Source organism: Ranitomeya imitator, chromosome 7 (genome assembly GCF_032444005.1).
Source record: "Ranitomeya imitator isolate aRanImi1 chromosome 7, aRanImi1.pri, whole genome shotgun sequence".
In the NCBI taxonomy this organism is placed as follows: domain Eukaryota; kingdom Metazoa; phylum Chordata; class Amphibia; order Anura; family Dendrobatidae; genus Ranitomeya; species Ranitomeya imitator.
The window spans coordinates 143531766-143558602 of record NC_091288.1 but is presented as its reverse complement, the minus strand read 5'-3'; the positions used below and the strand labels follow the sequence as shown (position 1 = coordinate 143558602).

Here is a 26837-nt window from a genome sequence, read left to right as displayed (position 1 = left end):
CTTGAGCTTGAAGTTCACCTTTAATCTGTTTAAAAGTTTTTCTGGGCTGCTTTGTTACCATCCGTATTATCTGTCTCTTTGATTTGTCATCAATTTTCCTCCTGCGGCCACGTCCAGGGAGGTTGGCTACAGTCCCATGGATCTTACATTTCTGATTAATATGTGCAACTGTAGTCACAGGATCATCAAGATGTTTAGAGACGGTCTTATGACTTTTACCTTTAATATGTTTGTTTATAATTTTCTTTCTAATCTCCTGAGACAACTCTTTCCTTCGCTTCCATGGGTCCATACTGAGTGCGATGTCACCAAACAGCACAGTGAGTACCTGTAGCCCTATATACCAGCCCACTCACTGATTCCAAGATTGTAGACATTTGTGATGCTAGTTAGTGGGCACACCTTGATTTAACATGTCCATTTTGTCACATTATTTTTAGAGGTACCATCATTTCTGTCCAGGCCTATTTCATGATTTTTTTTTAAATTCTGTGGAAGCATTGTTGAAAGCATGGTTCATTTTCATAGATCCTTTATTTATTATTACTTTTGTCAGATTCAAGTTATTTCTGTGACCATTGTGGGTTTTTCTGTCATTAAACGAGGGGTACCAACAATTCTGACCACAAGTGTATCTCCGTGAGATTAGATGGAGGCGACTGTGAACAGCAATTTTCAAGTTACAGATTCTCAATGTGATTTAGGTCTGGACTGTGACTGGGCCATTCACACGCAAGAATATGCTTTGATCTAAACCATTCCACTGTAGCTCTGGCAGTATGTTTAGGGTCATTGTACTGCTAGGATGTGAACCTACGTCCCCGGTCTCAAGTCTTTTGCAGTCTCTAAGGCTACGTTCACATTAGCGTTGCGTTGGGCGCAGCCGCGGCGACGCATGCATCATGCGCCCCTATACTTAACATGGGGGCGCATGGACATGCGTTGTCTTGCGCTTTGTGACACATGCGTCATTTTTGGCGCAAGCGGCAGGGCGCAGAGGACGCAGCAAGTTGCATTTTTTTTGCGTCCAAAAGCAAGCCAAAAATGGATGCGTCACAAAACCATGCATTTTTGCATGCGTTTTGCATGTGTTGTGCGTTGCGTCGCCGATGCAACACACAACGCAAATGTGAACGTAGCCTAACAGGTTTTCTTCCTGAATTTCCCTGTCCCTGCCAAGAAAAACATCCCTCATCAGGTTACTGCCAACTCCATGTGTGACAGTGGGGATGGCATTTTCAGGGTGATGTCCAGTCTTTGTTTTCCACCATAATCTTAATTTTTTATATAGCGCTAACATATTCCGCAGGGCTTTACAGTTTACACACATTATCATTGCGGTCCCGATGGGGCTCACAATCTAAATTCCATATCAGTATGTCTTTGGAATGTGGGAGGAAACTGGAGTGCCCAGAGGAAACCCACTCAAACACAGAGAGAACATGCAAACTCTTTGCAGATGTTGTCCAAGGTGGGATTAGAACCCAGGACTCCAGCGCTGCAATGCTATCCACTGAGCCACGTGCTGCCCCAGTATTTGCATTTAAACCAAAACTTTATCCCTGACCTGTCTGGTGTATTCCTTGGTTTTAATGATGTCATTTGAACTCTAATGTTTTCAAACAAACCTCAGAGGCCTTCACAGAACAGCTATAGTTATAATGAGAATAAATTACACACAGGTGAGAACCTTCATGGCCGATCGGAGGGAGGCCGAGGACCCTAGAGCAAGCTTATGTCCCAACAAAGAGTGGATCTCTTGTCTTTGGGAAGGAAGACTTTGGTCTGACGAGTGTCGAAGAGCATGCCCAGAAAGATGATGCGCTGAGAAGGAATAAGGCAGGACTTTTTCCGGTTGACCAGCCACCCGAAACGGGCTAGGGTGTTGAGAACGATGGACAGACTTTCGTGAGCCTGAGAAAAGGACGGAGCCTTGATGAGGATGTCGTCGAGGTATGGAAATAAGACCAGGCCTCTGACTCTCAAGATGGCCATCAGCGTCGCCATGATCTTCGTGAAAACCCTTGGAGCGGTTGCAAGACCGAACGGCAGGGCGACGAACTGAAAATGTTCCTGGAGCCCCGCAACACTTGTCCTGGTGAATTGACACTAAGCTAAACTGAAGAGTATAATGCCAGTCGGTGGGGTGTACACTGCAGAGGAGGAGCTAACTTTTTTATTTGCATAGTGTCAGCCTCCTAGTGGCAGCAACATGCACCCATGGTTCCTGTGTCCCCTAATGAGAGGCGATAAAGAAAAATTAGGCTAGGTTCACATTGCGTTAGTGGGTGTCCGCTAACGGGCTCCGTTACATGGCGCAATTGTCGCAATTTACGCTATGTAACGGATCCGTTAGCGCACCCATTGACTGCAATGTGCTAACGGATCCCTAACGCATCGCAAACATATGCCTTTTTTGGCATGCATCTGCGATGTGCCGTTAGTTTCGGACGGACCTCGAACGTTGCTTGCAGCGTTCAGGGTCCGTTCCTCGCTAGCGCAGATCGGGCATCTGCGCTAGCGGGATTGCCGAACACAATCCCTTTTTGGACATTGCGTTAGCGCAATCCGTTAGCGTATCCGCTAAACGGATTGCACTAACGCAATGTGAACCTAGCCTAACACACAAGTGGACTCAATTTACTAATTATGTGACTTCTGGAGGTAATTGGTCACTTAGGATTTTATTTCTGGGTATCAGACTAAAAGTGAACAATACAAATGCAACTCAAAATTTTCAGATTTATATTTTTAAAATAATTATAATACGTTACTAATGAAGGTCCAGCTGTGGGACCGAAACGTTTTCTGATTTGGGATAATAAATCTTTCGTTTCTTCACACCACAAAGTTGAGTGCCGGGTTTTGTATTATCCACTTGAGCATGACATAAGACATACTGGTAGGTCCTAAATCGAGAAAGAGTTAAGTTCACCTAGATTGGTTAATAAATATTCCTATAACAATAATTATGCAGAAACCCTTCATACATACAGCACATCATGCTTATCAATGACATTGTACTATGCTTTATAGATAATACGTAATGTTACTTTTGAACTTTGTTCTGTTTTAAAGCTATAAACTAAACGTATACCTCCCCGATAAGATGGAAACACTAACCCTTTTGTCACTAGACTGCAAAGAAAGTGATTTTTTTCCCATTTTAAATGTGACTGTCATTAGAAAATTACATCTTGTTTAAATCAGGTTTTTCTTTAAAATCTCTCTTTTGTTAACAGTTTCTCATATCAGTGTTGAACAAAAATTCAGAAATGGGTAAAATAACACAGCGAGGTGACATTTATATGCATAAACAACATTGGATCCATCATTTACAATAGTAGATGTCACAGCTCACCTCATCCCCCTCTCTTCACAGTGATCTTTGCCCACATCGGAGCATACCAATTTCATACCTTGATACAAGAGAGTAAGACTATTTCTGCTATGACCATGTAACTGCTGAAAAGGACAGGAAGTGTCTGTGTACAGAACCTTGAATTGTCTTCTCAAACCCTCCATGGTGGAGTGAGCTTGATATAAGTGCTTTCTTGTGGTTATCCCTTCCTTTTAATAGAGGATCCATGGTGCTCTCCTCGGTTCCGCCTCCTCCGGTCCCGAAATATGTCCCTCCTTACCGCCCCAGCCATGCTGAATCCCCACGCAGTCAGGCTGGCATTTTGTCCACTGAGCCATCATCTTGCTTCCGGGCATGTCCATTCCCAGCGTGCCTTGCCAATGACATCAGTGGAGTGGACACCAGGAAGCGTAATTCACCGCAGTGTTGGCTGGAAGATGGAAGAGGGAGAGCCGTGTGGCAGATCCAGACATGCCCAGCATGATTGTATGTACCACCTGCACGTACACTAAGGCCGCAGTTGGACCCGTGGACAGCACCTCCATCTCCTGAAGGACGGCCCACAGGTATACTGCCTGCTCTTCCAACACTGGGATTGGAGATGGTAAGTCCAAAAAAAATAAACTCTTCATCTGGGACCACTGAGTTTCAGCACAAAGGCTTCCCATCAAGGACAGGAAACCAACAAATGAAGCAAGGGAGAGGACCGCCCTTTTATTTCAGTAGGTTTCCTGTCCTTGCTGGGCGGATCCCTCCTTCAGGTATGCTGTCATGGGTGAAGGGAAAACACAGGTATAAAAATGTTTGCAGATTTGCTGCATTTTTGCTCCTATATCAGGTAGTTCTCGCACTGTCATCTGTGTGAGAAACATCGGCGGCTCCGATCGGCAGTAAGATCATTACCGCTGATCAGAGAGCTGCGGGGTCAAGCTGTCAGTTGCCAGTCACAGGCACCGGCTGATGAGACAGTACTACCCCCATCAGCCTGCGCCTGCTGTCCCTGATAACAGGGAGTGAAGGTGCCACTGATAGGTGTAATCATCAGCTGGCGCCTGTGTTCAAAGTAAAAGAAGAAAAAAAAAAGTAAAATAAATATTGAAATAAAAAACACAGTTACACTCACCTCAACACCTAATCCCTAAAGCCATTGTCCCCTGTAAAAAAAATAAAAATAAAAAAAAAAACACCATTACTCATCTTAACGCCTAATCCCCAATGCTCATGACACCTGTAAAAGAAAAAATAATAAATCACCATATCCCTCACCAATCCGCTGTAATTCAGTGTCCCACAATGATTCAGATCACTTGTAGAGCAGTCATATCAGCTGATGCGACTGCTCTACCAGACAGCTGGCTGCACATAAACAAGAGCATATAGTCGCTCCTGCAGTGTGTAGCACTCAGCTGAAGTGAGAAAGATCAACGGAATTCATCAGCTGATGAGCCCCAGTGATCTCACGTACGGCACCAAGGCTGCATGAGAAAGTTCTCACGCAATAGTGCAATTAGTGACTTCAATAGGGTTCATCAGCTGATGAACTGCAGAGAACTTAGGGGCAGCACGGTGGCGCAGTGGTTAGCACTGCAGCCTTGCAGCGCTGGAGTCCTGGGTTCTAATCCCACCCTGGACAACATCTGCAAAGAGTTTGTTATGTTCTCTCCGTGTTTGCGTGGGTTTCCTCCGGGTACTCCGGTTTCCTCCCACATTCCAAAGATATACTGATAGGGAATTTAGATTGTGAGCCCCATCGGGGACAGCGATGATAATGTGTGCAAACTGTAAAGCGCTGCGGAATATGTTAGCGCTATATAAAAAAATAAATAAAGATTATTTATTATTATTAACTTTCTCACTGCAGCTCAGTGCTACACACTGACACAGGAGCAATTACCTCCTGTGTCAGTGTGAGCCCGCTGTCCTTGAGAGCAGTCACATCAGTGACTGTTCTCAAAGTCACAAGGATTGTTGTGGGAAATTATAGATTATCGCTGCTCTTCTGACAAATTAGTTTTTTGTTTCTGTTTTGTTGTTTTTTTTTACAAGGGATAAGAGCATTGGGGAGCAGGTGTTAAGGCAAGTATGATTTTATTTTCAGATAAATGTGTAACACCGTGTGGTTATTTATATCAAATAAAAGACTTTATGCTGGGTGTTTTTTTATTTACAATTTGAATATGGGGTTAGTAGTGAGGACGTCTTAGAGAGGCCTCTCCATTACTAACCCCTGGGCTTCATGTCAGCTGCCAATACAAGGCTGACATGAAACCTCCCAACCCTATTACTCAACTTGCCACTGCATCTTATTGATGCAACATTTCTGGGGTGACAGAGCTGATTTTTTTTTTATTTTGTGAGGAAGCCAATAACCATGGCCCTTCCCTAGGTTATTAATATCAGCCTGCAGATGTTTAGCCTTTGCTGGTAGAATTTATAGGGAGACCCTACAACTTTTTTTTTTCTGGGGTCCCCCTGTAAACTAGCCAATAAAGGGTAAGCAAACAGCTGTGAGCAGATATTAATAGCCTGGGAACCTTTGGCTATTGGCTTCTTCCCAGAATATTAACATCAGACCTAAGCTGTCTGCTTTCCCTATTCTGGCTATGAAATTACACAGGAGCCCATGCCATTTTTTTTTTCATTTTTTAATACGTAAATAAATAAAAGTCAGCGTGGGAGCCCACCGATATGAACTCAAATAACCCCAAGCGTGTCACCGCTGCCAGGTATTGGGATGTGCGCCGAGTTCTGCCAGATGCTGTTTGGTTACAGCCCATGTAGGTTCATTCTGTGAATGCTCCTACATAGGCTGGTGATAATTTGTTTGAGCCTGCAAGCAGAGGTTAGGTGAAACCACACAACCACTTTAACGTCAAACTTCCAACCCAATGTATTAATAGAAAATATTATCACTAGTGATGAGCGAATATACTTGTTACTCGAGATTTCCAAAGCACGCTCGGATGTTCTCCGAGTATTTGTTAGTGCTCGGAGATTTAATTTTCATCGCCGCAGCTGAATGATTTACAGCTACTAGCCAGGCTGAGTACATGTGGGGGTTGCCTGGTTGCTAGGGAATCCCACATGTAATCAAGCAGGCTAGTAGCTGTAAGTCATTCAGCTGCGGAGAAAAAAAACTAAATCTCCGAGCACTAAAAAATACTCGGAGGACACCCGAGCGTGCTTTGGAAATCTCGAGTAACGAGTATATTCGCTCATCACTAATTATCACTTGAATTAAAATAAAAATACCCAATACTACACTAAGGAGAGATTTGGATAACAGCATGTCCTCTTCTGATTTCTGTAGGGCATTGTGTTGTCATTTGACGGGTTATCAAATTTCTTAATTGCTAAAAACAACTGAACATGTTATGAAACAGAAACAAAAATCTATATATTATACATAGTGACCTAATTTCCATGGAGATCCAGTGGCAATGCTATGCCAGTCCTCCCGGCCCTTATTTATAAGTAATTGACTTATGATAGCTGTAGTGTGTAAGTGGCATCAGCAGCAATGTGGCAGGCTACAGGTCCTCATGCCTTCCCAGGCAAATTACAAGGGAGTAAGTGACTATTAGTATGGTGGGCATTCATGACAGAACTACAAAAGTGAAGAATGGCAGCCTCCTTGCAGAATATGCTGGTAAATGCAGCAATGTGAAACCCTAACTTACCTCTGTGCAGTAGTAGTAATTGCATCAATAACCTCCATAATTCTGTGCAGAGCTGAATCGGTGCCAATTGTCATATCAGTGCCACAGAAGTCATTGTCAATGGAGCCCACCAGTCCAACAATATTCAAGTGAGAATATTTTGCAGCAACATCTTCAGTTATTTTTCCTGTAATAAAATAATGTGACAAGTTAAAGGGAACCTGTCAGGTCTGCAGATGCTATGAACCTGCATATATAGTTTTAATCTGCAGGTTAACGGTGGTTATGATGGTGCCGAGCCGCTATACTGAAAATGCAGCACACAGGAGAAAAAGAACTTTATTTCTTCCAGGAGCTGCTGTTTTCGGTCTTGCAGGCCTGCCTGGAGCAATTACAGTCACCGCTCACAGCAATGAGTGGCAGCTGCATCAGTACAGAGCCAGCTGTCGGTCAGTGCCGTGCCTTTACCTGCCCCGGGCAGGCCTGTATGAGTGAAAGCTGGCGGCTCCTAGGTGAAATAAAATTCATTTTCTCCTGGGTGCTGCACTTTTAGTATTGCGGCCAGGTACCTTCATAACACTATTACTTGCAGATTAACTATGTCTGCAGGTTAATAGCATTATCAGACCTGACAGATTCCCTATGACCGCCCCTTAATCTGGGAGACAAGTCAAGTAAAAAAAAAAAGCAGATTGATTGCAAAAAAAAAATACTAGTGAAACAAAAATGTTCTGAATTCACGGTTTTATACCAGTCTTGGTCTAATTTGCCAACTTCATGAAAAGTGTGTGGGTCTCAAAAGATAGCGCATGGTTAACTGCCACAAAATTGGTGTAAATTACGGTGCACATGTCTGACTGTGGGGAACGGCAATTGAAAGAGGAGCACACCTATTAATGAATTCAGCACATTTCACTCCAGACCGGCGTCAGTCTTAATCAGGCCATCGTATACAGCGACAATTTTATTCACCCGTACTTACCTCCTTTAACCAATTCGTCAAGAAGACCTTTCCACTCCTTCCTAAAAATATTTGCTCCAGTTAAACTTCCATCCCCACCAATGACACATAGATTTGTTATACCATGCTGAACAAGATTAAAGGCTGCAGACAACCGTCCTTCATGAGTGGTAAATGCCTTACACCGCGCGCTACCAATGATAGTGCCGCCCTACAAGAGAAACACAGAAGCAAATAGGCAATGAACAGCTATATGAATGAAAGCAAACATCACAGATACATGAATGCCCAAGACGTCATCAAACATTATAGGGAAGATGCAGATGCACGGAGTCGCTCAACAACTAAGTCCACGTCATACACTGAGGGAGCCGACCAGCCAGCTCCGATCACTGCTGTGTAACCACGCAAATGCCACGGTCAGTCTCCGACAGAGGCGTTTAGGTGGTGCGACCCAGTTGGAGAATCCGATCCAGTGCCCATCAGCCACATTACACACTTCATAAGAGATCATTGGTGGGCTATGTACTACAATGCTGACAAGTACAAGTGATCAAATGATTGCAGGTTCATGACCCACATGGGGAGCAAAGGTAAACTGAAAAGAAAAAATTCACAGCATTTCTTATTGTCAGATCAGTAAATGTCCAATCAAAATATAAATTTAGCTTATAATGTTAACACTAAAAAAACAAACAAACAAACATGAATTACAGGGTGCTTTTTTCCCAGTTACAGCACCACCACTCCAAAAATGCACCAGAGAATGAGCAAAATGCTTTATCATCCCCAAAATGAAACAATAAATAGTAACGTGCACCACTCAAAAAAAAGTCAAACCCTCCCACAGCTTCACTGAAAGAAATAGAGGTATTACCGTCTCTGCCTTCCTGAGTGCTGTGTCATACAGAGGAGAAACTAATGACAATCCCAGCGCCTGCTGGAGGCCACTAGGTCAGCCATACAGTGAAGAATCCATTAATGAAAATAAAATCTACGTAGATAAGAGGGGGAGGAGCTCTGTCTGTAGCTCCTCCCTCCTACATAGAGGCGTGTCCAGAGCAGCCGCCATTTCCTGTCTCAGTAATGGGAACGTCTGTCCTCACTGAATACACATTTTACCTCAGAACGGAGAACTTTGATAATGACCGATCAATTGTGCCAGAGAAAGAAGCAAATTGCTCTAATAAGATACAACCATGGCCAAAAATGGCAAATTGTTCCAGAAAATGAAGCATTTCTCCCAGAAAATTATTGCAATTGCACATCTTTTGTAATACACATGTGAGCAACCAAATAAGGGTGCCAGTAATTGTATCAGACCCATTTTTGAAATTTTCTGTGAAATGATGTAAAATTTGCCCTTTTTCTCAGTTTTCTTTGTCTTCTTCCAACACACAAAAAGGAAATAAATATGTATATAACAAAACGTGTGCAATAATTTCCTAGGAGAAATGCTTCATTTTCTGGAACAATTTCAAGGGTGTCTATACTTTAGACCATGACTGTATATTACAAATTTGCTTGTTTCCATGTGTACTATTGAGTTATGAAATAAAAATTAAAACAATGGTTACTCTTTAGGCTGTGTGCACACGTTGCTGTTTTTTTGAGTTTTTTCCTGATAAAAACGCTATAAAACCGCAAAAAAACGCATACAATAAGCATCCCATCATTTAGAATGAATTCCGCATGTTTTGTGCACACCGCGGTAAAAAATGCAGCATGTTCATTAATTTTGCGGTTTTTTTTTTTGCGGATTTCCCACTACAAAATGCATTGGGAAATGTCCGGAAAAAAACACATAAAAAACGCGGCAAAAACGCATGCAGATTTCTTGCAGAAAATTTCAGGTTTTTCTCAGGAATTTTCTGCGAGAAATCCTGAACGTGTGCACATAGCCTAAAGGTAAAAACTGTAAATATAATATATTTACAGTACAGACAAGGTTTGGACACACCTTCTCATTTAAACATTTTTCTGTATTTTCATGACTATGAAAATTGTACAGTCACACTGAAGTCATCAAAACTCCCAATTCCCAATTAAATGTCACCTGCTTAACCCAGCAGGAAGTGCGGCGGCGTCTAAAAATCACTAAAATTGACAAATCTCCGGGACCGGATGGGTTACACCCCCGAGTACTGCAGGAATTACGTACAGTCATTGATAGACCATTATTTTTAATCTTTAAAGACTCCATAATAACAGGGTCTGTACCACAGGACTGGCATATAGCAAATGTGGTGCCAATATTCAAAAAGGGGACAAAAACTGAAGTCGGAAATTATAGGCCAGTAAGCTTAACCTCTACTGTGGGTAAAATCCTGGAGGGCATTCTAAGGGATGCTATACTGGAGTATCTGAAGAGGAATAACCTCATGACCCAGTATCAGCACGGGTTTACTAGGGACCGTTCATGTCAGACTAATTTGATCAGTTTCTATGAAGAGGTAAGTTCCGGATTGGACCAAGGGAACCCAGTGGATGTAGTGTATATGGACTTTTCAAAAGCTTTTGATACGGTGCCACACAAAAGGTTGATACATAAGGGAAAATATGTGCAAGTGGGTTGAGAGCTGGCTCAGGGATAGGAAACAAAGGGTGGTTATTAATGGAGCACACTCGGACTGGGTAGCGGTTAGCAGTGGGGTACCACAGGGGTCAGTATTGGGCCCTCTTCTTTTTAACATATTTATTAATGACCTTGTAGGGGGCATTCAGAGTAGAATTTCAATATTTGCAGATGACACTAAACTCTGCAGGGTAATCAATATAGGGGAGGACAATTTTATATTACAGGATAATTTATGTAAACTAGAAGCTTGGGCTGATAAATGGCAAATGAGCTTTAATGGGGATAAATGTAAGGTCATGCACTTGGGTAGAAGTAATGAGATGTATAATTATGTGCTTAATTCTAAAACTCTGGGCAAAACCGTCAATGAAAAAGACCTGGGTGTATGGGTGGATGACAAACTCATTCAGTGGCCAGTGTCAGGCAGCTGCTACAAAGGCAAATAAAATAATGGGATGCATTAAAAGAGGCATAGATGCTCATGAGGAGAACATAATTTTACCTCTATACAAGTCACTAGTTCGACCACACTTAGAATACTGTGCACAGTTCTGGTCTCCGGTGTATAAGAAAGACATAGCTGAACTAGAGCGGGTGCAGAGAAGAGCGACCAAGGTTATTAGAGGACTGGGGGGTCTGCAATACCAAGATAGGTTATTACACTTGGGGCTATTTAGTTTGGAAAAACGAAGACTAAGGGGTGATCTTATTTTAATGTATAAATATATGAGGGGACAGTACAAAGACCTTTCTGATGATCTTTTTAATCATAGACCTGAAACAGGGACAAGGGGGCATCCTCTGCGTTTGGAGGAAAAAAGGTTTAAGCATAATAACAGACGCGGATTCTTTACTGTAAGAGCAGTGAGACTATGGAACTCTCTGCCGTATGATGTTGTAATGAGTGATTCATTACTTAAATTTAAGAGGGGACTGGATACCTGTCTGGAAAAGTATAATCTTAGAGGGTATATACACTAGATTCCTTGATAGGGCGTTGATCCAGGGAACTAGTCTGATTGCCGTATGTGGAGTCGGGAAGGAATTTTTTTCCCCAATGTGGAGCTTACTCTTGCCACATGGGTTTTTTTTTGCCTTCCTCTGGATCAACATGTTAGGGCATGTTAGGTTAGGCTATGGGTTGAACTGGATGGACTTATAGTCTTCTTTCAACCTTAATAACTATGTAACTATGTAAAACTATGAATTAACACATATGGAATTATATACGTAACAAAAAAGTGTGAAACAACTGAAATTATGTCTTATATCCTAGGTTCTTCAACATAGCCACCTTTTGCTTTGATGACTGCTTAGCACACTCTTGGCATTCTCTTGATGAGCTTCAACAGGTAGTCACCGGAAATGGTTTTCACTTCACAGGTGTGCCCTGTCAGGTTTAGTAAGTGGGATTTCTTGCCTTATAAATGGGGTTGGAACCATCAGTTGTGTTGAGCAGAAGTCTGGTGGATACACAGCTGATAGTCCTACTGAATAGACTGTTAGAATTTGCATTATGGCAAGAAAAAAGCAGCTAAGTAAAGAAAAACGAGTGGCCATCATTACTTTAATGAAGGTCAGTCAGTCCGAAAAATTGGGAAAACTTTGAAAGTGTCCCCAAATGCAGTGGCAAAAACCATCAAGCACTACAAAGAAACTTTCTCACATGAGGACCGCCCCAGGAAAGGAAGACCAAGAGTCACCTCTGCTTCTGAGGATGAGTTTATCTGAGTCACCAGCCTCAGAAATCGCAGGTTAACAGCAGCTGAGATTAGAGACCAGGTCAATGCCACACAGAGTTCTAGCAGCAGACACATCTCTACAACAACTGTTAAGAGGAGACTTTGTGCAGCAGGCCTTCATGGTAAAATAGCTGCTAGGAAACCACTGCTAAGGACAAGCAATACGCAGAAGAGACTTGTTTGGGCTAAAGAATATAAAGAATGGACATTAGACCAGTGGAAATCTGTGCTTTGGTCTGATGTGTCCAAATTTGAGATCTTTGGTTCCAACCACCGTGTCTTTGTGCGACGCAGAAAAGGTGAACGGATGGACTCTACATGCCTGGTTCCCACCGTGAAGCATGGAGGAGGCGGTGTGATGGTGTGGGGGTGCTTTGCTGGTGACACTGTTGGGGATTTATTCAACATTGAAGGCATACTAAACCAGCATGGCTACCACAGCATCTTGCAGCGGCCTGCTGTTCCATCCGGTTTGCGTTTAATTGGACCATCATTTATTTATCAACAGGACAATGACCCCAAACACACCTCCAGGCTGTGTAAGGGCTATTTGACCAAGAAGGAGAGTGATGGGGAGCTACGCCAGATGACCTGGCCGTCATAGTCACCAGACCTGAACCCAATCGAGATGGTTTGGGGTGAGCTGGACCGCAGAGTGAAGGCAAAAGGGCCAACAAGTGCTAAGCATCTCTGGGAACTCCTTCAAGATTGTTGGAAGACCATTCCCGGTGACTACCTCTTGAAGCTCATCAAGAGAATGCCAAGAGTGTGCAAAGCTTTCATCAAAGCAAAGGGTGGCTACTTTGAAGAACCTAGAATATAAGACATATTTTCAGTTGTTTCACACTTTTTTGTTAAGTATATACCGTATATACTCGAGTATAAGCCGAGATTTTCAGCCCAATTTTTTGGGCTGAAAGTCCCCCTCTCGGCTTATACTCGAGTCATACGCAGGGGTCGGCAGGGGAGGGGGAGCAGGGACTGTGAAATTATACTCACCTGGTCCTGGCGCGGTCCCTGGCTTCCCCGGCGCCGGCAGCAGCAGATTCTTCCTGTAGTGAGCAGTCACATGGTACCGCTCATTACAGTAATAGAGTAATAGAGGTGGAGCCGCATATTCATTACTGTAATGAGCGGTAACGGTGACAGCTCAGTACAGGATGAAGCTGCGGCGTCGGGGAAGCCAGGGACCTGCACAGCGCTAGGACCAGGTGAGTATATCGGGGAGGGGAGCGCTGCGCGATAGTCACCTTTCCTCAGTCCGGGCGTCGCTCTGTCTTCAGCAGTGACGCTCAGGTCAGAGGACGCGGTGACGTGATTAGTGCGCGCCCTCTGCTGAACGTCAGTGCTGAAGATGGAGTGGCGCCAGAACAAGGAGCAGGTAACTATTTAAAGTGCCGGGGGCCTGAGCGACGGAGAGGTGAGTATGTGATTTTTTTTTTATCGCAGCAACAGCAAATGGGGCAAGTGTCTGTATGGAGCATCTATGGGGCCATAACGTTTGTGCAGCACTATATGGGGCCATAACATTTGTGCAGCACTATATGGGGCCATAACATTTGTGCAGCACTATATGGGGCCATAACATTTGTGCAGCACTATATGGGGCCATAACATTTGTGCAGCACTATATGGGGTCATAACATTTGTGCAGCACTATATGGGGCCATAACATTTGTGCAGCACTATATGGGGCCATAACATTTGTGCAGCACTATATGGGGCCATAACATTTGTGCAGCACTATATGGGGCAAATATCTTTATGGAGCATCTTATAAGGCCATAATCAGCATTTCTGCAGCATTATATTGGGCAAATGTGTCTATGGAGCATCTTATGGGGCCATTATTAACCTTTATGCAGGATTATATGGGGCATATGTTAATATGGAGCATCTTATGGGGCCCATCAAAAACTTTCTGGAGCATTATATGGGGCTCCTCATTCAATATGGATATTCAAAAACACTTAGCCTACTGATGTCTCAATTAATTTTACTTTTATTGGTATCTATTTTTACTTTTGACATTTACCGGTAGCTGCTGCATTTCCCACCCTAGGCTTATACTCGAGTCATTAAGTTTTCCCAGTTTTTTGTGGCAAAATTAGGGGAGTCGGCTTATACTCGAATATATACAGTAATCCCACATGTGTTAATTCATAGTTTTCATGCCTTCAGTGTGATTTTACAATTTTCATAGTCATGAAAATACAGAACAGTCTTTAAATGAGAAGGTGTATATATATATTATATATATATATATATATATATATATATATATATATATATATATATATATATATATATATATATATATATATATATATATATATATATATATACACGGAAATCCCAACTTCCTCCCTGCAGTCAGCGCTCACTCAGGGTTAATGGCTGCGTTATGCCGCGGTGTAGCGCACTCCGTTAAAGCTGCTATCAACCCTGTGTGACCACATTTTTACTATTGATGGTGTCTATGCAGCATCAATAGTAAAAAGATCTAATGTTAAAAATAATTAAAAAAATAAAAAATCATTATATGCTCACCTTCCGGATCCAGCCCAGGCCTTTCCCACTCCTCGCGACGCTCCGGTGACCAGTCCATGCATTGCGGTCTCGCGAGACCACTACGTCATCATCTCGCGAGACCGCAATTCACCGCGCGACCAATCAGCCACATTGGCACAGGATTGAAATCCCGCTTCGCTGACTGCTCGCGCCCAGCCGGCGCAACAAATCAGCGACATTGGCGCGGGATTTGAATCCCACTTCGCTGATTGGTCGCGCGCGATGGCTGGGCATGACCAATCAGCAACATTGGCGCGGGATTTAAATCCTGCTTCGCTGATTGGTAGCGCCCAATCAGCGAAGCGAGATTTAAATCCCGCGTCAATGTCGCTGATTGGTCGCGCCCAATCAGCGAAGCGGGATTTAAATCCTGCGCCAATCAGCGACGGCCACAGTCCGATTAGTCGCTCCCTACTCCCCTGCAGTCAGTGGCCGGCGCCCGCTCCATACTCCCCGCAGTCAGCGCCCGCTCCATACTCCCCTCCAGTCACCGCTCACACAGGGTTAATGCCAGTGGTAACGGAACGCGTTATGCCGCGGGTAACTCACTCCTTTACCGCCGCTATTAACCCTGTGTGACCAAGTTTTTACTATTAATGCTGCCTAAGTAGGATCAATAGTAACAAGATCTAGTGTTAAAAATAATTTAAAAAAACAAAAAACCTGCTATTCTCACCTTCCGTAGTCCGACGATGCGGCTTCCGTTCCCAGAGATGCATTGCGAAATTACCCAGAAGACTTAGCGGTCTCGCGAGACCGCTAAGTGATCTGGGCAATTTCGTAATGCATCCTGGGAACGAAAGATGGCGGCAGCCGCGCGCACATCGCCAGAGGTTTGCTGGATCCCGGCGGGTGAGTATATAACTATTTTTTATTTTAATTATTTTTTTTTAACAGGGATATGGTGCCCACACTGCTAAATACTACGTGGGCTGTGTTAGATACCGCGTGGCTGCTATATACTACCTGGCCAGTGTTAGATACTATGTGGGCTGTGTTCTATACTGCGTGGGCTGCGTTATATACTACATGGCTGCTATATACTACGTGGGCAGTGTTATATACTACGTGGCTGTGTTCTACACTGCGTGCTATATACTACGTGGCCACTGTTAGATACTATGTGGGCTGTGCTATATATTACGTGGCCAGTGTTACACACTACGTGAGCTGTGTTATATACTGCGTGACTGCTATATACTGTGTGACTGCTATATACTGCGTGGCTGCTATATACTGTGTGGGCTGTGTTATTTACTGCGTGGCCTATATTTGGCTGCTATATACTGTGTGGGCTGTGTTATATACTACGTGGGCTGTGTTATTTACTGCGTGGCCTATATTAACGTATCGGGTATTCTACAATATGTATGTATGTATGTATATAGCAGCCACATGGTATATATCACAGGCCACGTAGTACTCCTATATACTACGTGGCCTGTGCTATATACTATGTGGCTGCTATATACATACATACATATTCTAGAATACCCGATGCATTAGAATCGGGCCACCATCTAGTATATATATATATAATCTCCATAAATGAACATGAATAAAACTTTAAAAGGCTTTAAATCCATATGTACTAATGTAAAAGTCAGGAGTACCAAGCTGCCCAAACCTTAAGACGGCATGAATGATAACCTGGCTGAACAATTGCAGATAGGTATATTAGTCTGTGAAATGGTCCGACATTTCAGAAACAAATAGTCTGAATATCTGGTAGATGATTGTAGGGATAGAGGAGACCAGTCCAACATCAACGGCCGGCCAGCTTCTTCCAGCACTGCTCTAAGTGATTGACAGGTCTTTCCTGATGCCACACATGGGAGAGACAGAATAGTCTCGCCTTTCGTTATTGCCTCCGGTTAGATCTTCTAACTATTTTTTCTCTGAACTGCTGGAGATTTTTGGGGAAACATACAGTATACTTGGCTGGAATTGTGCAGACAGGCTCTGATTCCCCCTGCCCGTGGTTAGGCAGAATGAATCTGGTGACAGATTCCCTGCACACTGAAGTGGGCAATTTTGTACATTCTTCTGAACTTACCATCTGGATAATGTTTGACACACTTAGCCAATTTGCTTGTTTGATACAATCACCACCTTCAACCAAGCCTTCATAGCCCTATGATGAGAATATAAAGTTACCAAACAATGCAGATAAACATTTTAAAATTAGCCATATCTTGGCCACATGCCGGGCACTTCAAAGTAAAATTTAAATTGTCCAATGTTTTTGAGACATTTGGTTTATTCACCTCCCTAACTGTTAAATACAACCCATCACCTACTATTAAAAATTCAGCAATGAAATCTCTGGCCTTCTAAGTTAACAGAAGAATGTGAGGCTCTTCACTGTCCAGCTGTTTTGACAGCTGGGAGAGACTCCATGCTTCTGGTCAAGGAGATGCCACTGTGGGGAGACGGCATGAGCAGCTGCATACATGTGATATTGGTGCTGATATTTTACTTCATACTGGATGTAGTTATACCAGATATGTACAGAGGATTAATTTATAATGTGGAGCAGCAAGAGGAGACTAGAAGCTGCAGGAACAAAGCTTCACCTGAGTGTATTATGGCTGTCCGTGTGCAGTGAGAGACTCAAATTAATTGCTACAAGAAGGTATTCCATACAAAACCACTGTATCCACATGGATTATAAATAATGGTGGGACTGCTGGCCGATTCTCCCATTTGTATGTTATAGACCAGAGAGTTAATAAAACTGTGAAACAGGCCAAATCCTGACAGCGGAGCTTTGTTATTAGGGAGTAATATGGAATCAGCTTCCGCTCCACCTTACTGTTGAGATCTCTAAGAGAAACTCATCAAATTTTGCACTCAGTCTGGTAAGGTGCAGGTAAAGCCTGCGTCCATGTAATATTGATGACATACTTTAGGGTACGTGTCCACGATCAGGAATAGTAGGGTTTTGGATGCAGCGTATTTTGCTACGTTCTAATTACCACACTTGTGTTTAGGTACATGCGGATTTACCGCATCTAATGAAATTCTAGCGTCTCTGCTACTGAAAAAGACATGCTGCAACTTGGAAACCAGCACCGCGGGGGAGGTTACACAGGGGTAAATAGTAGCACAGTGGGCATGGAATCTCTATAAATCCATCCACTGTGCTTGCAATGTACAACGCAGCATTTTGTACGAAGCAAAAATACCCTAGTGGTGCGGCCGTCTATTGACATGGCTGTCAAGTGAGCGTGGCCATGTCCCATACAAGTCTATGGAGTAAGGCCACGCTCACTAGTAGGGTTCTGGCCAGGAGTATGTATAACGCATACGCACCCTCCCAGTCCTGGCTCAGAAACCGGAGTCCAATTTACACGTGTGATTTTCTGTAAATTGATGATCTGTGCCAAGGAAAATCACAGCATGCACTACCAGTTTTCTTAGGCCCAAAGTCTGTGAAAGGCGGAACACATCCAGAGACAAAACTGGTTCATCACTTGTCTGAACACAGCCATAGAGAACCACTATCAGAATAGTATACAGTGCCTTGTAAAGACTACAAGTCCCAGAAGTTACAGACCCATACAGACATTTCAGCTCTGTGAATGCAGCTCCGCAGGCTGTAATGGAGCCAGCACAAGGGAAGGATTAGATTATAGGCAGGAGAATGCGTTATACAGATGTACGTGGAATCAGTAAAATACCTCATACACGTGGAAAACTTTAGCTCCAACATAAATACCCATCCGAGTCACAGCACGGACCGCGGCGTTCATGCCTGGAAGGTGAAAAAAGAAGTTAGTGTAAAATGTAACGTTTCTCTTATGAATACAGCCCCGATAACCCCGCCATTGCCGATACTCAGGGGTCACTGAGAATACAGTCCCCCCTGCAGGCCGCACGTTACAGAGATGAGCAGATCCAGCTATACCATCACTGTGGGAGCAGCTTCAGGAGAAGGCCTCATTCACATGGCCAGCTTTTACTTGTATGTGAAGACAAAGACCAATTATCAGGGTGTTATCAGATTTTCTGCATGTGTGAATAAAGGCCTACCATGTATTGTATCTATTGAAATCCCTGCTCATCCTGGGCGAGAACATGCAGCGATAACCAGGGATAGCATCTATGTGCGCACATGTAACATGGCTTTACATTGGCTGAATCTTATGAGCGCTCATTCCCATGTGGTTAGTGTAAGCAGACTGCCAATCACCCAATGAATGAGCAGAATACTTACTTGTCGTGTGATCGATTAAAGGGAATCTATCAACAGGTTTTTGCTATGTAATCTGAGGACAACATGCTGTAGGGGTCAATACACAGAATTCAGCTGTGTTGCAATTATCAAATTGTTTGCTTACTTACAGTGACGGTTTTATCACTACGACATTATCATTACTGTGAGGATCTGGACAAAAACACTGCTCCGACTCTGCCCCTCCTGCGATAAGCAAGACAATGTACATAGAAAAGAAGGCACTGTGACAAAACGCGCGTTGGGGCAGGTTTACAGGTAACCTTCAGGCATTGATTTACTCCTTCTCTACTCTCTTGCTCAGCAAATTTTTCCAATTTTCGCATACAGACTTTTTTTTTTTTTTACTTTTCCGCTTCCCTATTGTGTACCCTTGAGCTCTGATGTGGTATAAGTATTGATTGTATCTATGGGCACACTTATGGGTGTCTATGGGTGCACTTTTGAGATATATATATACATGGTGTGCTGCCTCTGATTTTTTGGACTTCTAGAATAAGGTTTGGTACATGCCTGAGGGGCTTTGCACCCTAAATTTGTTTTTCTGTGCTGCTCTTAGTTTTTGCAAATCTATATATATAATTGTCTAAGGGTTTTTCCGTCTGTCTGTCTGTCTGTCTGTCTGTCTGTCTGTCCTGGAAATCCCGGCTCTCTGATTGGTCGAGGCCGTCAGGCCTCGACCAATCAGAGACCGGCACAGCATCGACGTAGAAATCCCGCGTCTCTGATTGGTCGAGGCCGCCAGGCCTCGACCAATCAACAACGGGCACAGCGACGATGATGTCATAAAGGACATAGACATCCTGCGTCTGATTGGTCGAGGCCGCCGGGCCTCGACCAATCAGCAACGGGCACAGCGACGATGATGTCATAATGGTTGCCATGGCGACGATGTCATAAAGGTTGCCTCGACCAATCAGCGACGGGCACAGTCTGCCGCGAATTCTGGAATCATCATTGTCCATATACTACGGGGACATGCATATTCTAGAATACCCGATGCGTTAGAATCGGGCCACAATCTAGTATATAAATAAACACACATATATATATATATATATATATAAAATTATTTTATTTTTTTTTATTATAGCAAAAAGTGAGAGCAGCACAGAAAAAACACTAATTCTGGCATGACCCCCCCGGAAGAAGCAGGAGGCGAGAGGGGACACCGACAGTACAAGGTAATATACACTTTTTCACCGCATGGTACGATATTCAGTATCCACACTGGTCCATTACAATTAGTTATTTTGGAGCACACATGCCTCTATTAGCATTTCTGACCTCCGTAAGGCCACTGTGCTGTTTACTATAATTTTTGTATAGGTAGATCATGTGTTGTTTGGGCATGGTATGCTGGCCACACTAGTGAATTATGTGATACAAGGATTGCTCATTTGTGCATAATATTGTGGAATTAGGTCTGGATCTTATTGTTTATTTGTGTGGGTATTGTTGGATTTATAATGATTGGGATCTCTTCTTCTTCTCACATTTAATTATGTGGGATTAGTTGTTTAAAAAATAAAGTGTGCGGCGCAGTTTTTTATTTGGCGCACGGAGTGTGTTGCCGGCGGCAAAATACACAATTAACCAAACATTTTTGGTGGCAAAAAACATTATATATTTTTATAACAAAAAAAAAAAAAATTGACTGCGCCTGCTTGGGGTAGAGTGCTGGAAACGGGGGGTATGTAGCTGTGAAGCTTGACTCACTGTGGACAACGCAGGGGTGGCAGGAGAAGGGGCAATTAAATTACTGGGGTCTGGCAGATCGGGGATGGGGCTCGACGCATGAGAGGGCTGAGACACACTGGAAGGGTGAGACAAACCTGACATAACAGACACATTGGGAGGTGAGGGGGAGGAATAGAAATAGTCCGCTTTTTTTTTTCCCCTTTTTGGGATCGGCGATGCGGTCTGGGGAGCCTCGGCGGGTTCATTTCTTGCGGCCTGGTCATAGTGGCCAAACTGTCACTGTCTTTGTCCTGCTGCTGCATGGTTGCGGTAGAAGTTTGGAAGGCCATGCCAGGGTTCTGCTGCATCGTGGTGGCGGAGCGGAAGGACATGCCAGGGTCCTGCTGCATCGTGGTGGTGGAGCGGAAGGCCATACCAGGGTCCTGCTGCATCGTGGTGGCGGAGCGGAAGGCCATACAAGGGTCCTGCTGCATCGTGGTGGTGGAGCGGAAGGCCATACCAGGGTCCTGCTGCATCGTGGTGGCGGAGCGGAAGGCCATGCCAGGGTCCTGCTGCATCGTGGTGGCGGAGCATAAGGGAATGCCAGGGTCCTGCTGCATCGTGGTGGCGGAGCGGAAGGGAATGCCAGGGTCCTGCTGCATCGTGGTGGCGGAGCGGAAGGCCATACAAGGGTCCTGCTGCATCGTGGTGGTGGAGCGGAAGGCCATACCAGGGTCCTGCTGCATCGTGGTGGCGGAGCGGAAGGCCATGCCAGGGTCCTGCTGCATCGTGGTGGCGGAGCATAAGGGAATGCCAGGGTCCTGCTGCATCGTGGTGGCGGAGCAGAAGGGAATGCCAGGGTCCTGCTGCATCGTGGTGGCAAAGCGGAAGGCCATGCCAGGATCCTGCTGCTGCATGGTGGTGTCAGTGGAGGAGGTCCAAGCAGGAGCAGCAGTTGTCATGGTGGTGGCTGTGGGCACTCGGCAAGGTGGTGGTGCTGTAGTAGTGTCCGGCAGTGCTTGGAATGGAGGTGGCTGTGCAGTGGTATGCAGCAGAGGTCAGCATTGAGGTCAAGCGTGACAGTGTAGGCACAGGTGGATATGCCGACACTGTCTGCTGAAAATACCGACTCTGCTGCATAGCCTGCACGTAAGCAGCATTGCAGGCCTGCATGACACTAAGCTTGAGATCAGGAGTAAGGTGTTCCAACATGCCCTGTTCAATTTGATTAAAAAAATGATGTGCTGGCCTCTGGAGGTCGGCTTTCACTTGGTCAAGGCTTTTGGTGACCTCCTGGATACGTGTACGCATATGGCTAATGGCAGAATCCAGGCGTTCACCCAAAGCCTTGAGTCCATCGTGAAAAACCGAGCTCAAGTGCAAAAACTCGGGCATGAGTGACCTGTCTGATGCCCTCTGCCACTGCAGGGAGGAGCCCCATAAAAAAGGGGCAGAGGACTGGGAAAGGGGAAGACCTGATGGACCAGCTTCCTGGTCTCCAGTTAGTGTGGCAGGCCCACTTGCTGCAGCGCTGCTGGATGGCTGGGACGGGTCCGTGGCTGTCTGATGAGGGACCGCTCAAGAGCCTGGGTCAACAGTGCTGCTCCATGTGCTGTGAAAAAAACAACAAAAATTAATACCAAACATTTACAAAACGCCAACTCCTGTGGAATAGAAACATACAGATTATGGCAATACAACACAACCTAATACACCGAAAAAATACTTAAGTTCTCTGGGCAAGGACTGGTCTTAAAAATGCCAGAATGCGATGGTATTTATATTTTCAGATCCTTGCTCCAGAACCACTGGCAACACGGCTCTCTTGACGCAGGTCCTTGTTGAAGCGGTCCTTCATCGAACGCCAACGTGTTTTGACTTTGAGCACTGTTGAAAAAACAAAAAATAACGGTCAGACAATGGACTTTTGGCCATGCTCACACAACTGTGTGTGATGACAGAAACTCCTGAGAGTTTCTGTCATCACACACAGTTGTGTGAGCACCGCCAAGGTCTCTGCTGCATCACACTGCATTGCAATACTTACAAAATGTATTTCGGACCCAAGTCGGGGCGTTGTCCCAGCCATCCCACATCGCTTTGGCCACCTCATTCCATAGCCGCCGGATCGTCACGTTGTCCGAGTGCTGTGGAACCCGGGCGTCCCACAACGGGACATGCTCCTGGACCAGCGAGATGAGGATATCGTTGTCAATAAGGTCCTCATCCCGTTCTGGAACCTAAAAAATAAATAATGACATTAATGTTGGATACATTAACATAAGGAAAAGAAAGAAAACAGAGGCAGAGAAATGGCATGAATAACGAAAGTCGAGATAAAAAAAGGAGTCTAGAAGAAAAATGTAAAGAAAGAGTAAAGTAAAGAAAGGAAGATTCAAGAATACTAAAGTGAGGATACAGTAAACAGACAGCCAGGTATACTTACACGCTGCCGCCTTGCCACCCGACCGTGAACCCGCTGCTTTGCTCACCCTCTGCCGCAGTGGAAGAAGTGCTCTAAAAAAACGGGAAAAAAACCTGTCACATGTGTAGATGTGACAGTGAATACTTACCAATCTGAAGGGGTGAGTACTCACTTCACTGACATGTTCGACTTGTGAAGGCCCATGACGTTGCTCCTCATCAGAAGAAGACATTCTGATGCATGCAGAAAGAAAGAAATGGCAGAAATTAGGACATGTAGAGACAGAAAATAGAAAATAAAGGCATTGGCTAGGATATACTCACATTGTTCAGTCTTGTCTCCTCCAAGGTGCTTTTGTCTTTCTGGTCTGGTTCTCTGTCTGCTGAGTAGTGACCTGCAAATGTCCACTCCCTCCCTTTATCACTTTGTATGTGGGGGGTGGCTTATCAGTGTCTAGACATGTTTTCCTGTGGTGCAACGCATGCGTCCACAAACGCAAGCAAATGCATGTGCTTGCGGCCGCATGCGTTCACATAGACAGCAATGCGTTTTTTGCGGCATTCTATCCGCTAACCGTATACGTTTTAAGGTGGCAAATTGACGCCTCTAAAATTACTACATGTAACGTTTACCACGCCAAACCGCAGATGACGAAACAACGCATGCGTCGTCAAACGCGGCAAAACGCGACCAATCGCAGACACATGCGTCTCTAATGTTAAATATAGGAATACACAACGCATACGGATAATTGCGGAAGAAACGCTGTGGACACAACCAAAAATGTGAAACCGGCCTTAGCTCTGCGTCATGTTACATTGAAGAACTCTGTGTCACAGCTGATGTAACCAGTAATCTAAGTGATACATCAAGGCAGATTCCTCTAAGCTTACCTTTTTAAAAAAAATTAGTTTATTAAACAGCAATAGGATAAGTATAAGATATACATATTTTGCATAGGACCAAATCACCATAAACCTATTTGTCACAGTTAGCAATCACAAATGGGTACAGTAAGTTTTGGTAATGCAGATCATAGTATACAGAACAGGTTATACAGAACTTAAAGTATCACATATTGTCTAGAATACCTATGCTAGAACCTTAAGGTACCGTCACACTAAGCGACGCTGCAGCGATACCGACAACGATCCGGATCGCTGCAGTGTCGCTGTTTGGTCGCTGGAGAGCTGTCACACAGACCGCTCTCCAGCGACCAACGATGCCGGTAACCAGGGTAAACATCGGGTAACTAAGCGCAGGGCCGCGCTTAGTAACCCGATGTTTACCCTGGTTACCATCCTAAAAGTAAAAAAAACAAACACTACATACTTACCTACAGCCGTCTGTCCTCCAGCGCTGTGCTCTGCACTCCTCCTGTACTGTCTGTGTGAGCACAGCGGCCGGAAAGCAGAGCGGTGACGTCACCGCTCTGCTTTCCGGCTGACCGACGCTCACAGCCAGTTCAGGAGGAGAGCAGAGCACAGCGCTGGAGGACAGACGGCTGTAGGTAAGTATGTAGTGTTTGTTTTTTTTTACTTTTAGGATGGTAACCAGGGTAAACATCGGGTTACTAAGCGCGGCCCTGCGCTTAGTTACCCGATGTTTACCCTGGTTACCAGTGAAGACATCGCTGAATCGGTGTCACACACGCCGATTCAGCGATGTCTGCGGGGAGTCCAGCGACCAAATAAAGTTCTGGACTTTCTTCCCCGACCAGCGACAGCACAGCAGGGGCCTGATCGCTGCTGCCTGTCACACTGGACGATATCGCTAGCGAGGACGCTGCAACGTCACGGATCGCTAGCGATATCGTCTAGTGTGACGGTACCTTTAGAGAGAAAAAAAACAAACAAAAACAAAAAGAACAAAACATAACCATATCCTGCTGCCAAAACCATCCCATCATATTGATTGTTTAATATTGAGGTGCATATTGAGAAAAGAGGTGCAGAATTTTCTGCACAAAATCTGCATCTCCTGGCAGAATCTGTAGCTGCGTTTTTTTATGCGGTTTTAGTGGGTTTTTTGTGTGGAATTGATGCAGATTTTGTGCAGGTTTTGTGCAGATTTTACCACAGCGGATTTCTATTAATGGAGGGGTGCAGAAACGCTGCAGAAATGCACAAAAGAAGTGACATGCACTTCTTTGAAATCTGCAGCGTTTCTGCGCGAATTTTTCTGCACCATGTGCACAGCTTTTTTTTCCACATTGATTTGCATTGTACTGTAAATCACAGTGCAGTCTGAAGCGTTTCTGCGCAGAAAAAAAACACTGCAGATCTGCACTAAATCTGCATCGTGTGCACACAGCCTTACAATTCTGACCACTATTTCGTTATGAGGCTATAACTCTGGAACTCTTCAACGGCTCCTGAGGATTCTGACATTTTCTCGTGACATATTGTACTTCATGATAGTGGTAATATTTCTTTGATAATACCTGCGTTTATTTGTGAAAAAAATGGAAATTTGGCAAAAAATTTAGAAAATTTTGCAATTTTTCCAACTTTGAATTTTTATGCAATTAAATCACAGAGAAATGTCACACAAAATACTTAATAAGTAACATTTCCCACATGTCTACTTTACATCAGCACAATTTTGGAACCAAAATTTTTTTTTGTTAGGGAGTTATAGGGTTAAAAGTTGACCAGCAATTTCTCATTTTTAGAACACCAATATTTTTTAGGGACCACATCACATTTGAAGTCATTTTGAGGGGCTATATGATAGAAAATAACCAAGTGTGACACCATTCTAAAAACTGCACCCCTCATGGTGCTCAAAACCACATTCAAGAAGTTTATTAACCCTTCAGGTGTTTTACAGGAATTTTTGGAATGTTTTAAACAAAATTGACATTTAACTTTTTTTCACAAAAAATTTACTTCAGCTCCAATTTGTTTGATTTTCCCAAGGGTAAGAGAAGAAATTGGACCCCAAAAGTTGTTGTGCCATTTGTTCTGAGTACGCCGATACCCCACATGTGGGGGTAAACCACTGTTTGGGTACATGGCAGAGCTCGGAAGGACTTTTCAATGGAAAATTGACTGGAATTGAGATGGGACGCCATGTTGCGTTTGAAGAGCCCCTGATGTGCCTAAACATTGAAACCCCCCACAAGTGACACCATTTTGGAAACTAGACCCCATAAGGAACTTATCTAGATGTGTGGTGAGCACTTTGACCCACCAAATGCTTCACAGAAGTTTATAATGTAACGTAAAAATAAAAAATCATATTTTTTCACAAAAATAATCTTTTCGCCCCCAGTTTTTTATTTTCTCAAGGGTAACAGAAGAAACTGGACCCCAAAAGTTGTTGTGCAATTTGTCCTGAGTACGCTTATACCCCATATGTGGGGGGGAACCACTGTTTGGGCGGATGGCAGAGCTTGGAAGGGAAGGAGCGCCGTTTGACTTTTCAATGCAAAATTGACTGGAATGGAGATGGGACGCCATGTTGCGTTTGGAGAGCCCCTGATGTGCTTAAACATTGAAATCCCCCACAAGTGACACCATTTTGGAAAGCCGACCCCCTAAGGAACTTATCTAGATGTCTTGTGAGAACTTTGAACTTCGAAGTGTTTCACTACAGTTTATAACGCAGAGCCGTGAAAA

At 44.1% G+C, this 26837-nt stretch overlaps 1 protein-coding gene across 2 annotated transcripts in view; it reads right to left on the bottom strand.

The window, feature by feature from the left end:
- Nucleotides 1–26837, bottom strand: part of PFKL (phosphofructokinase, liver type) — a 152455-nt gene that overhangs the window by 88353 nt on the left and 37265 nt on the right. For both annotated transcript variants that reach the window (XM_069733880.1, XM_069733881.1), the window contains exons 2-5: nucleotides 18556–18629; nucleotides 16929–17006; nucleotides 8003–8192; nucleotides 7042–7207 (exon numbers count right to left, since the gene is read on the bottom strand). In XM_069733880.1, coding sequence (XP_069589981.1) covers nucleotides 7042–7207; nucleotides 8003–8192; nucleotides 16929–17006; nucleotides 18556–18629 — 508 coding nt within the window. The remainder of the gene's footprint in view (nucleotides 1–7041; nucleotides 7208–8002; nucleotides 8193–16928; nucleotides 17007–18555; nucleotides 18630–26837) is intronic.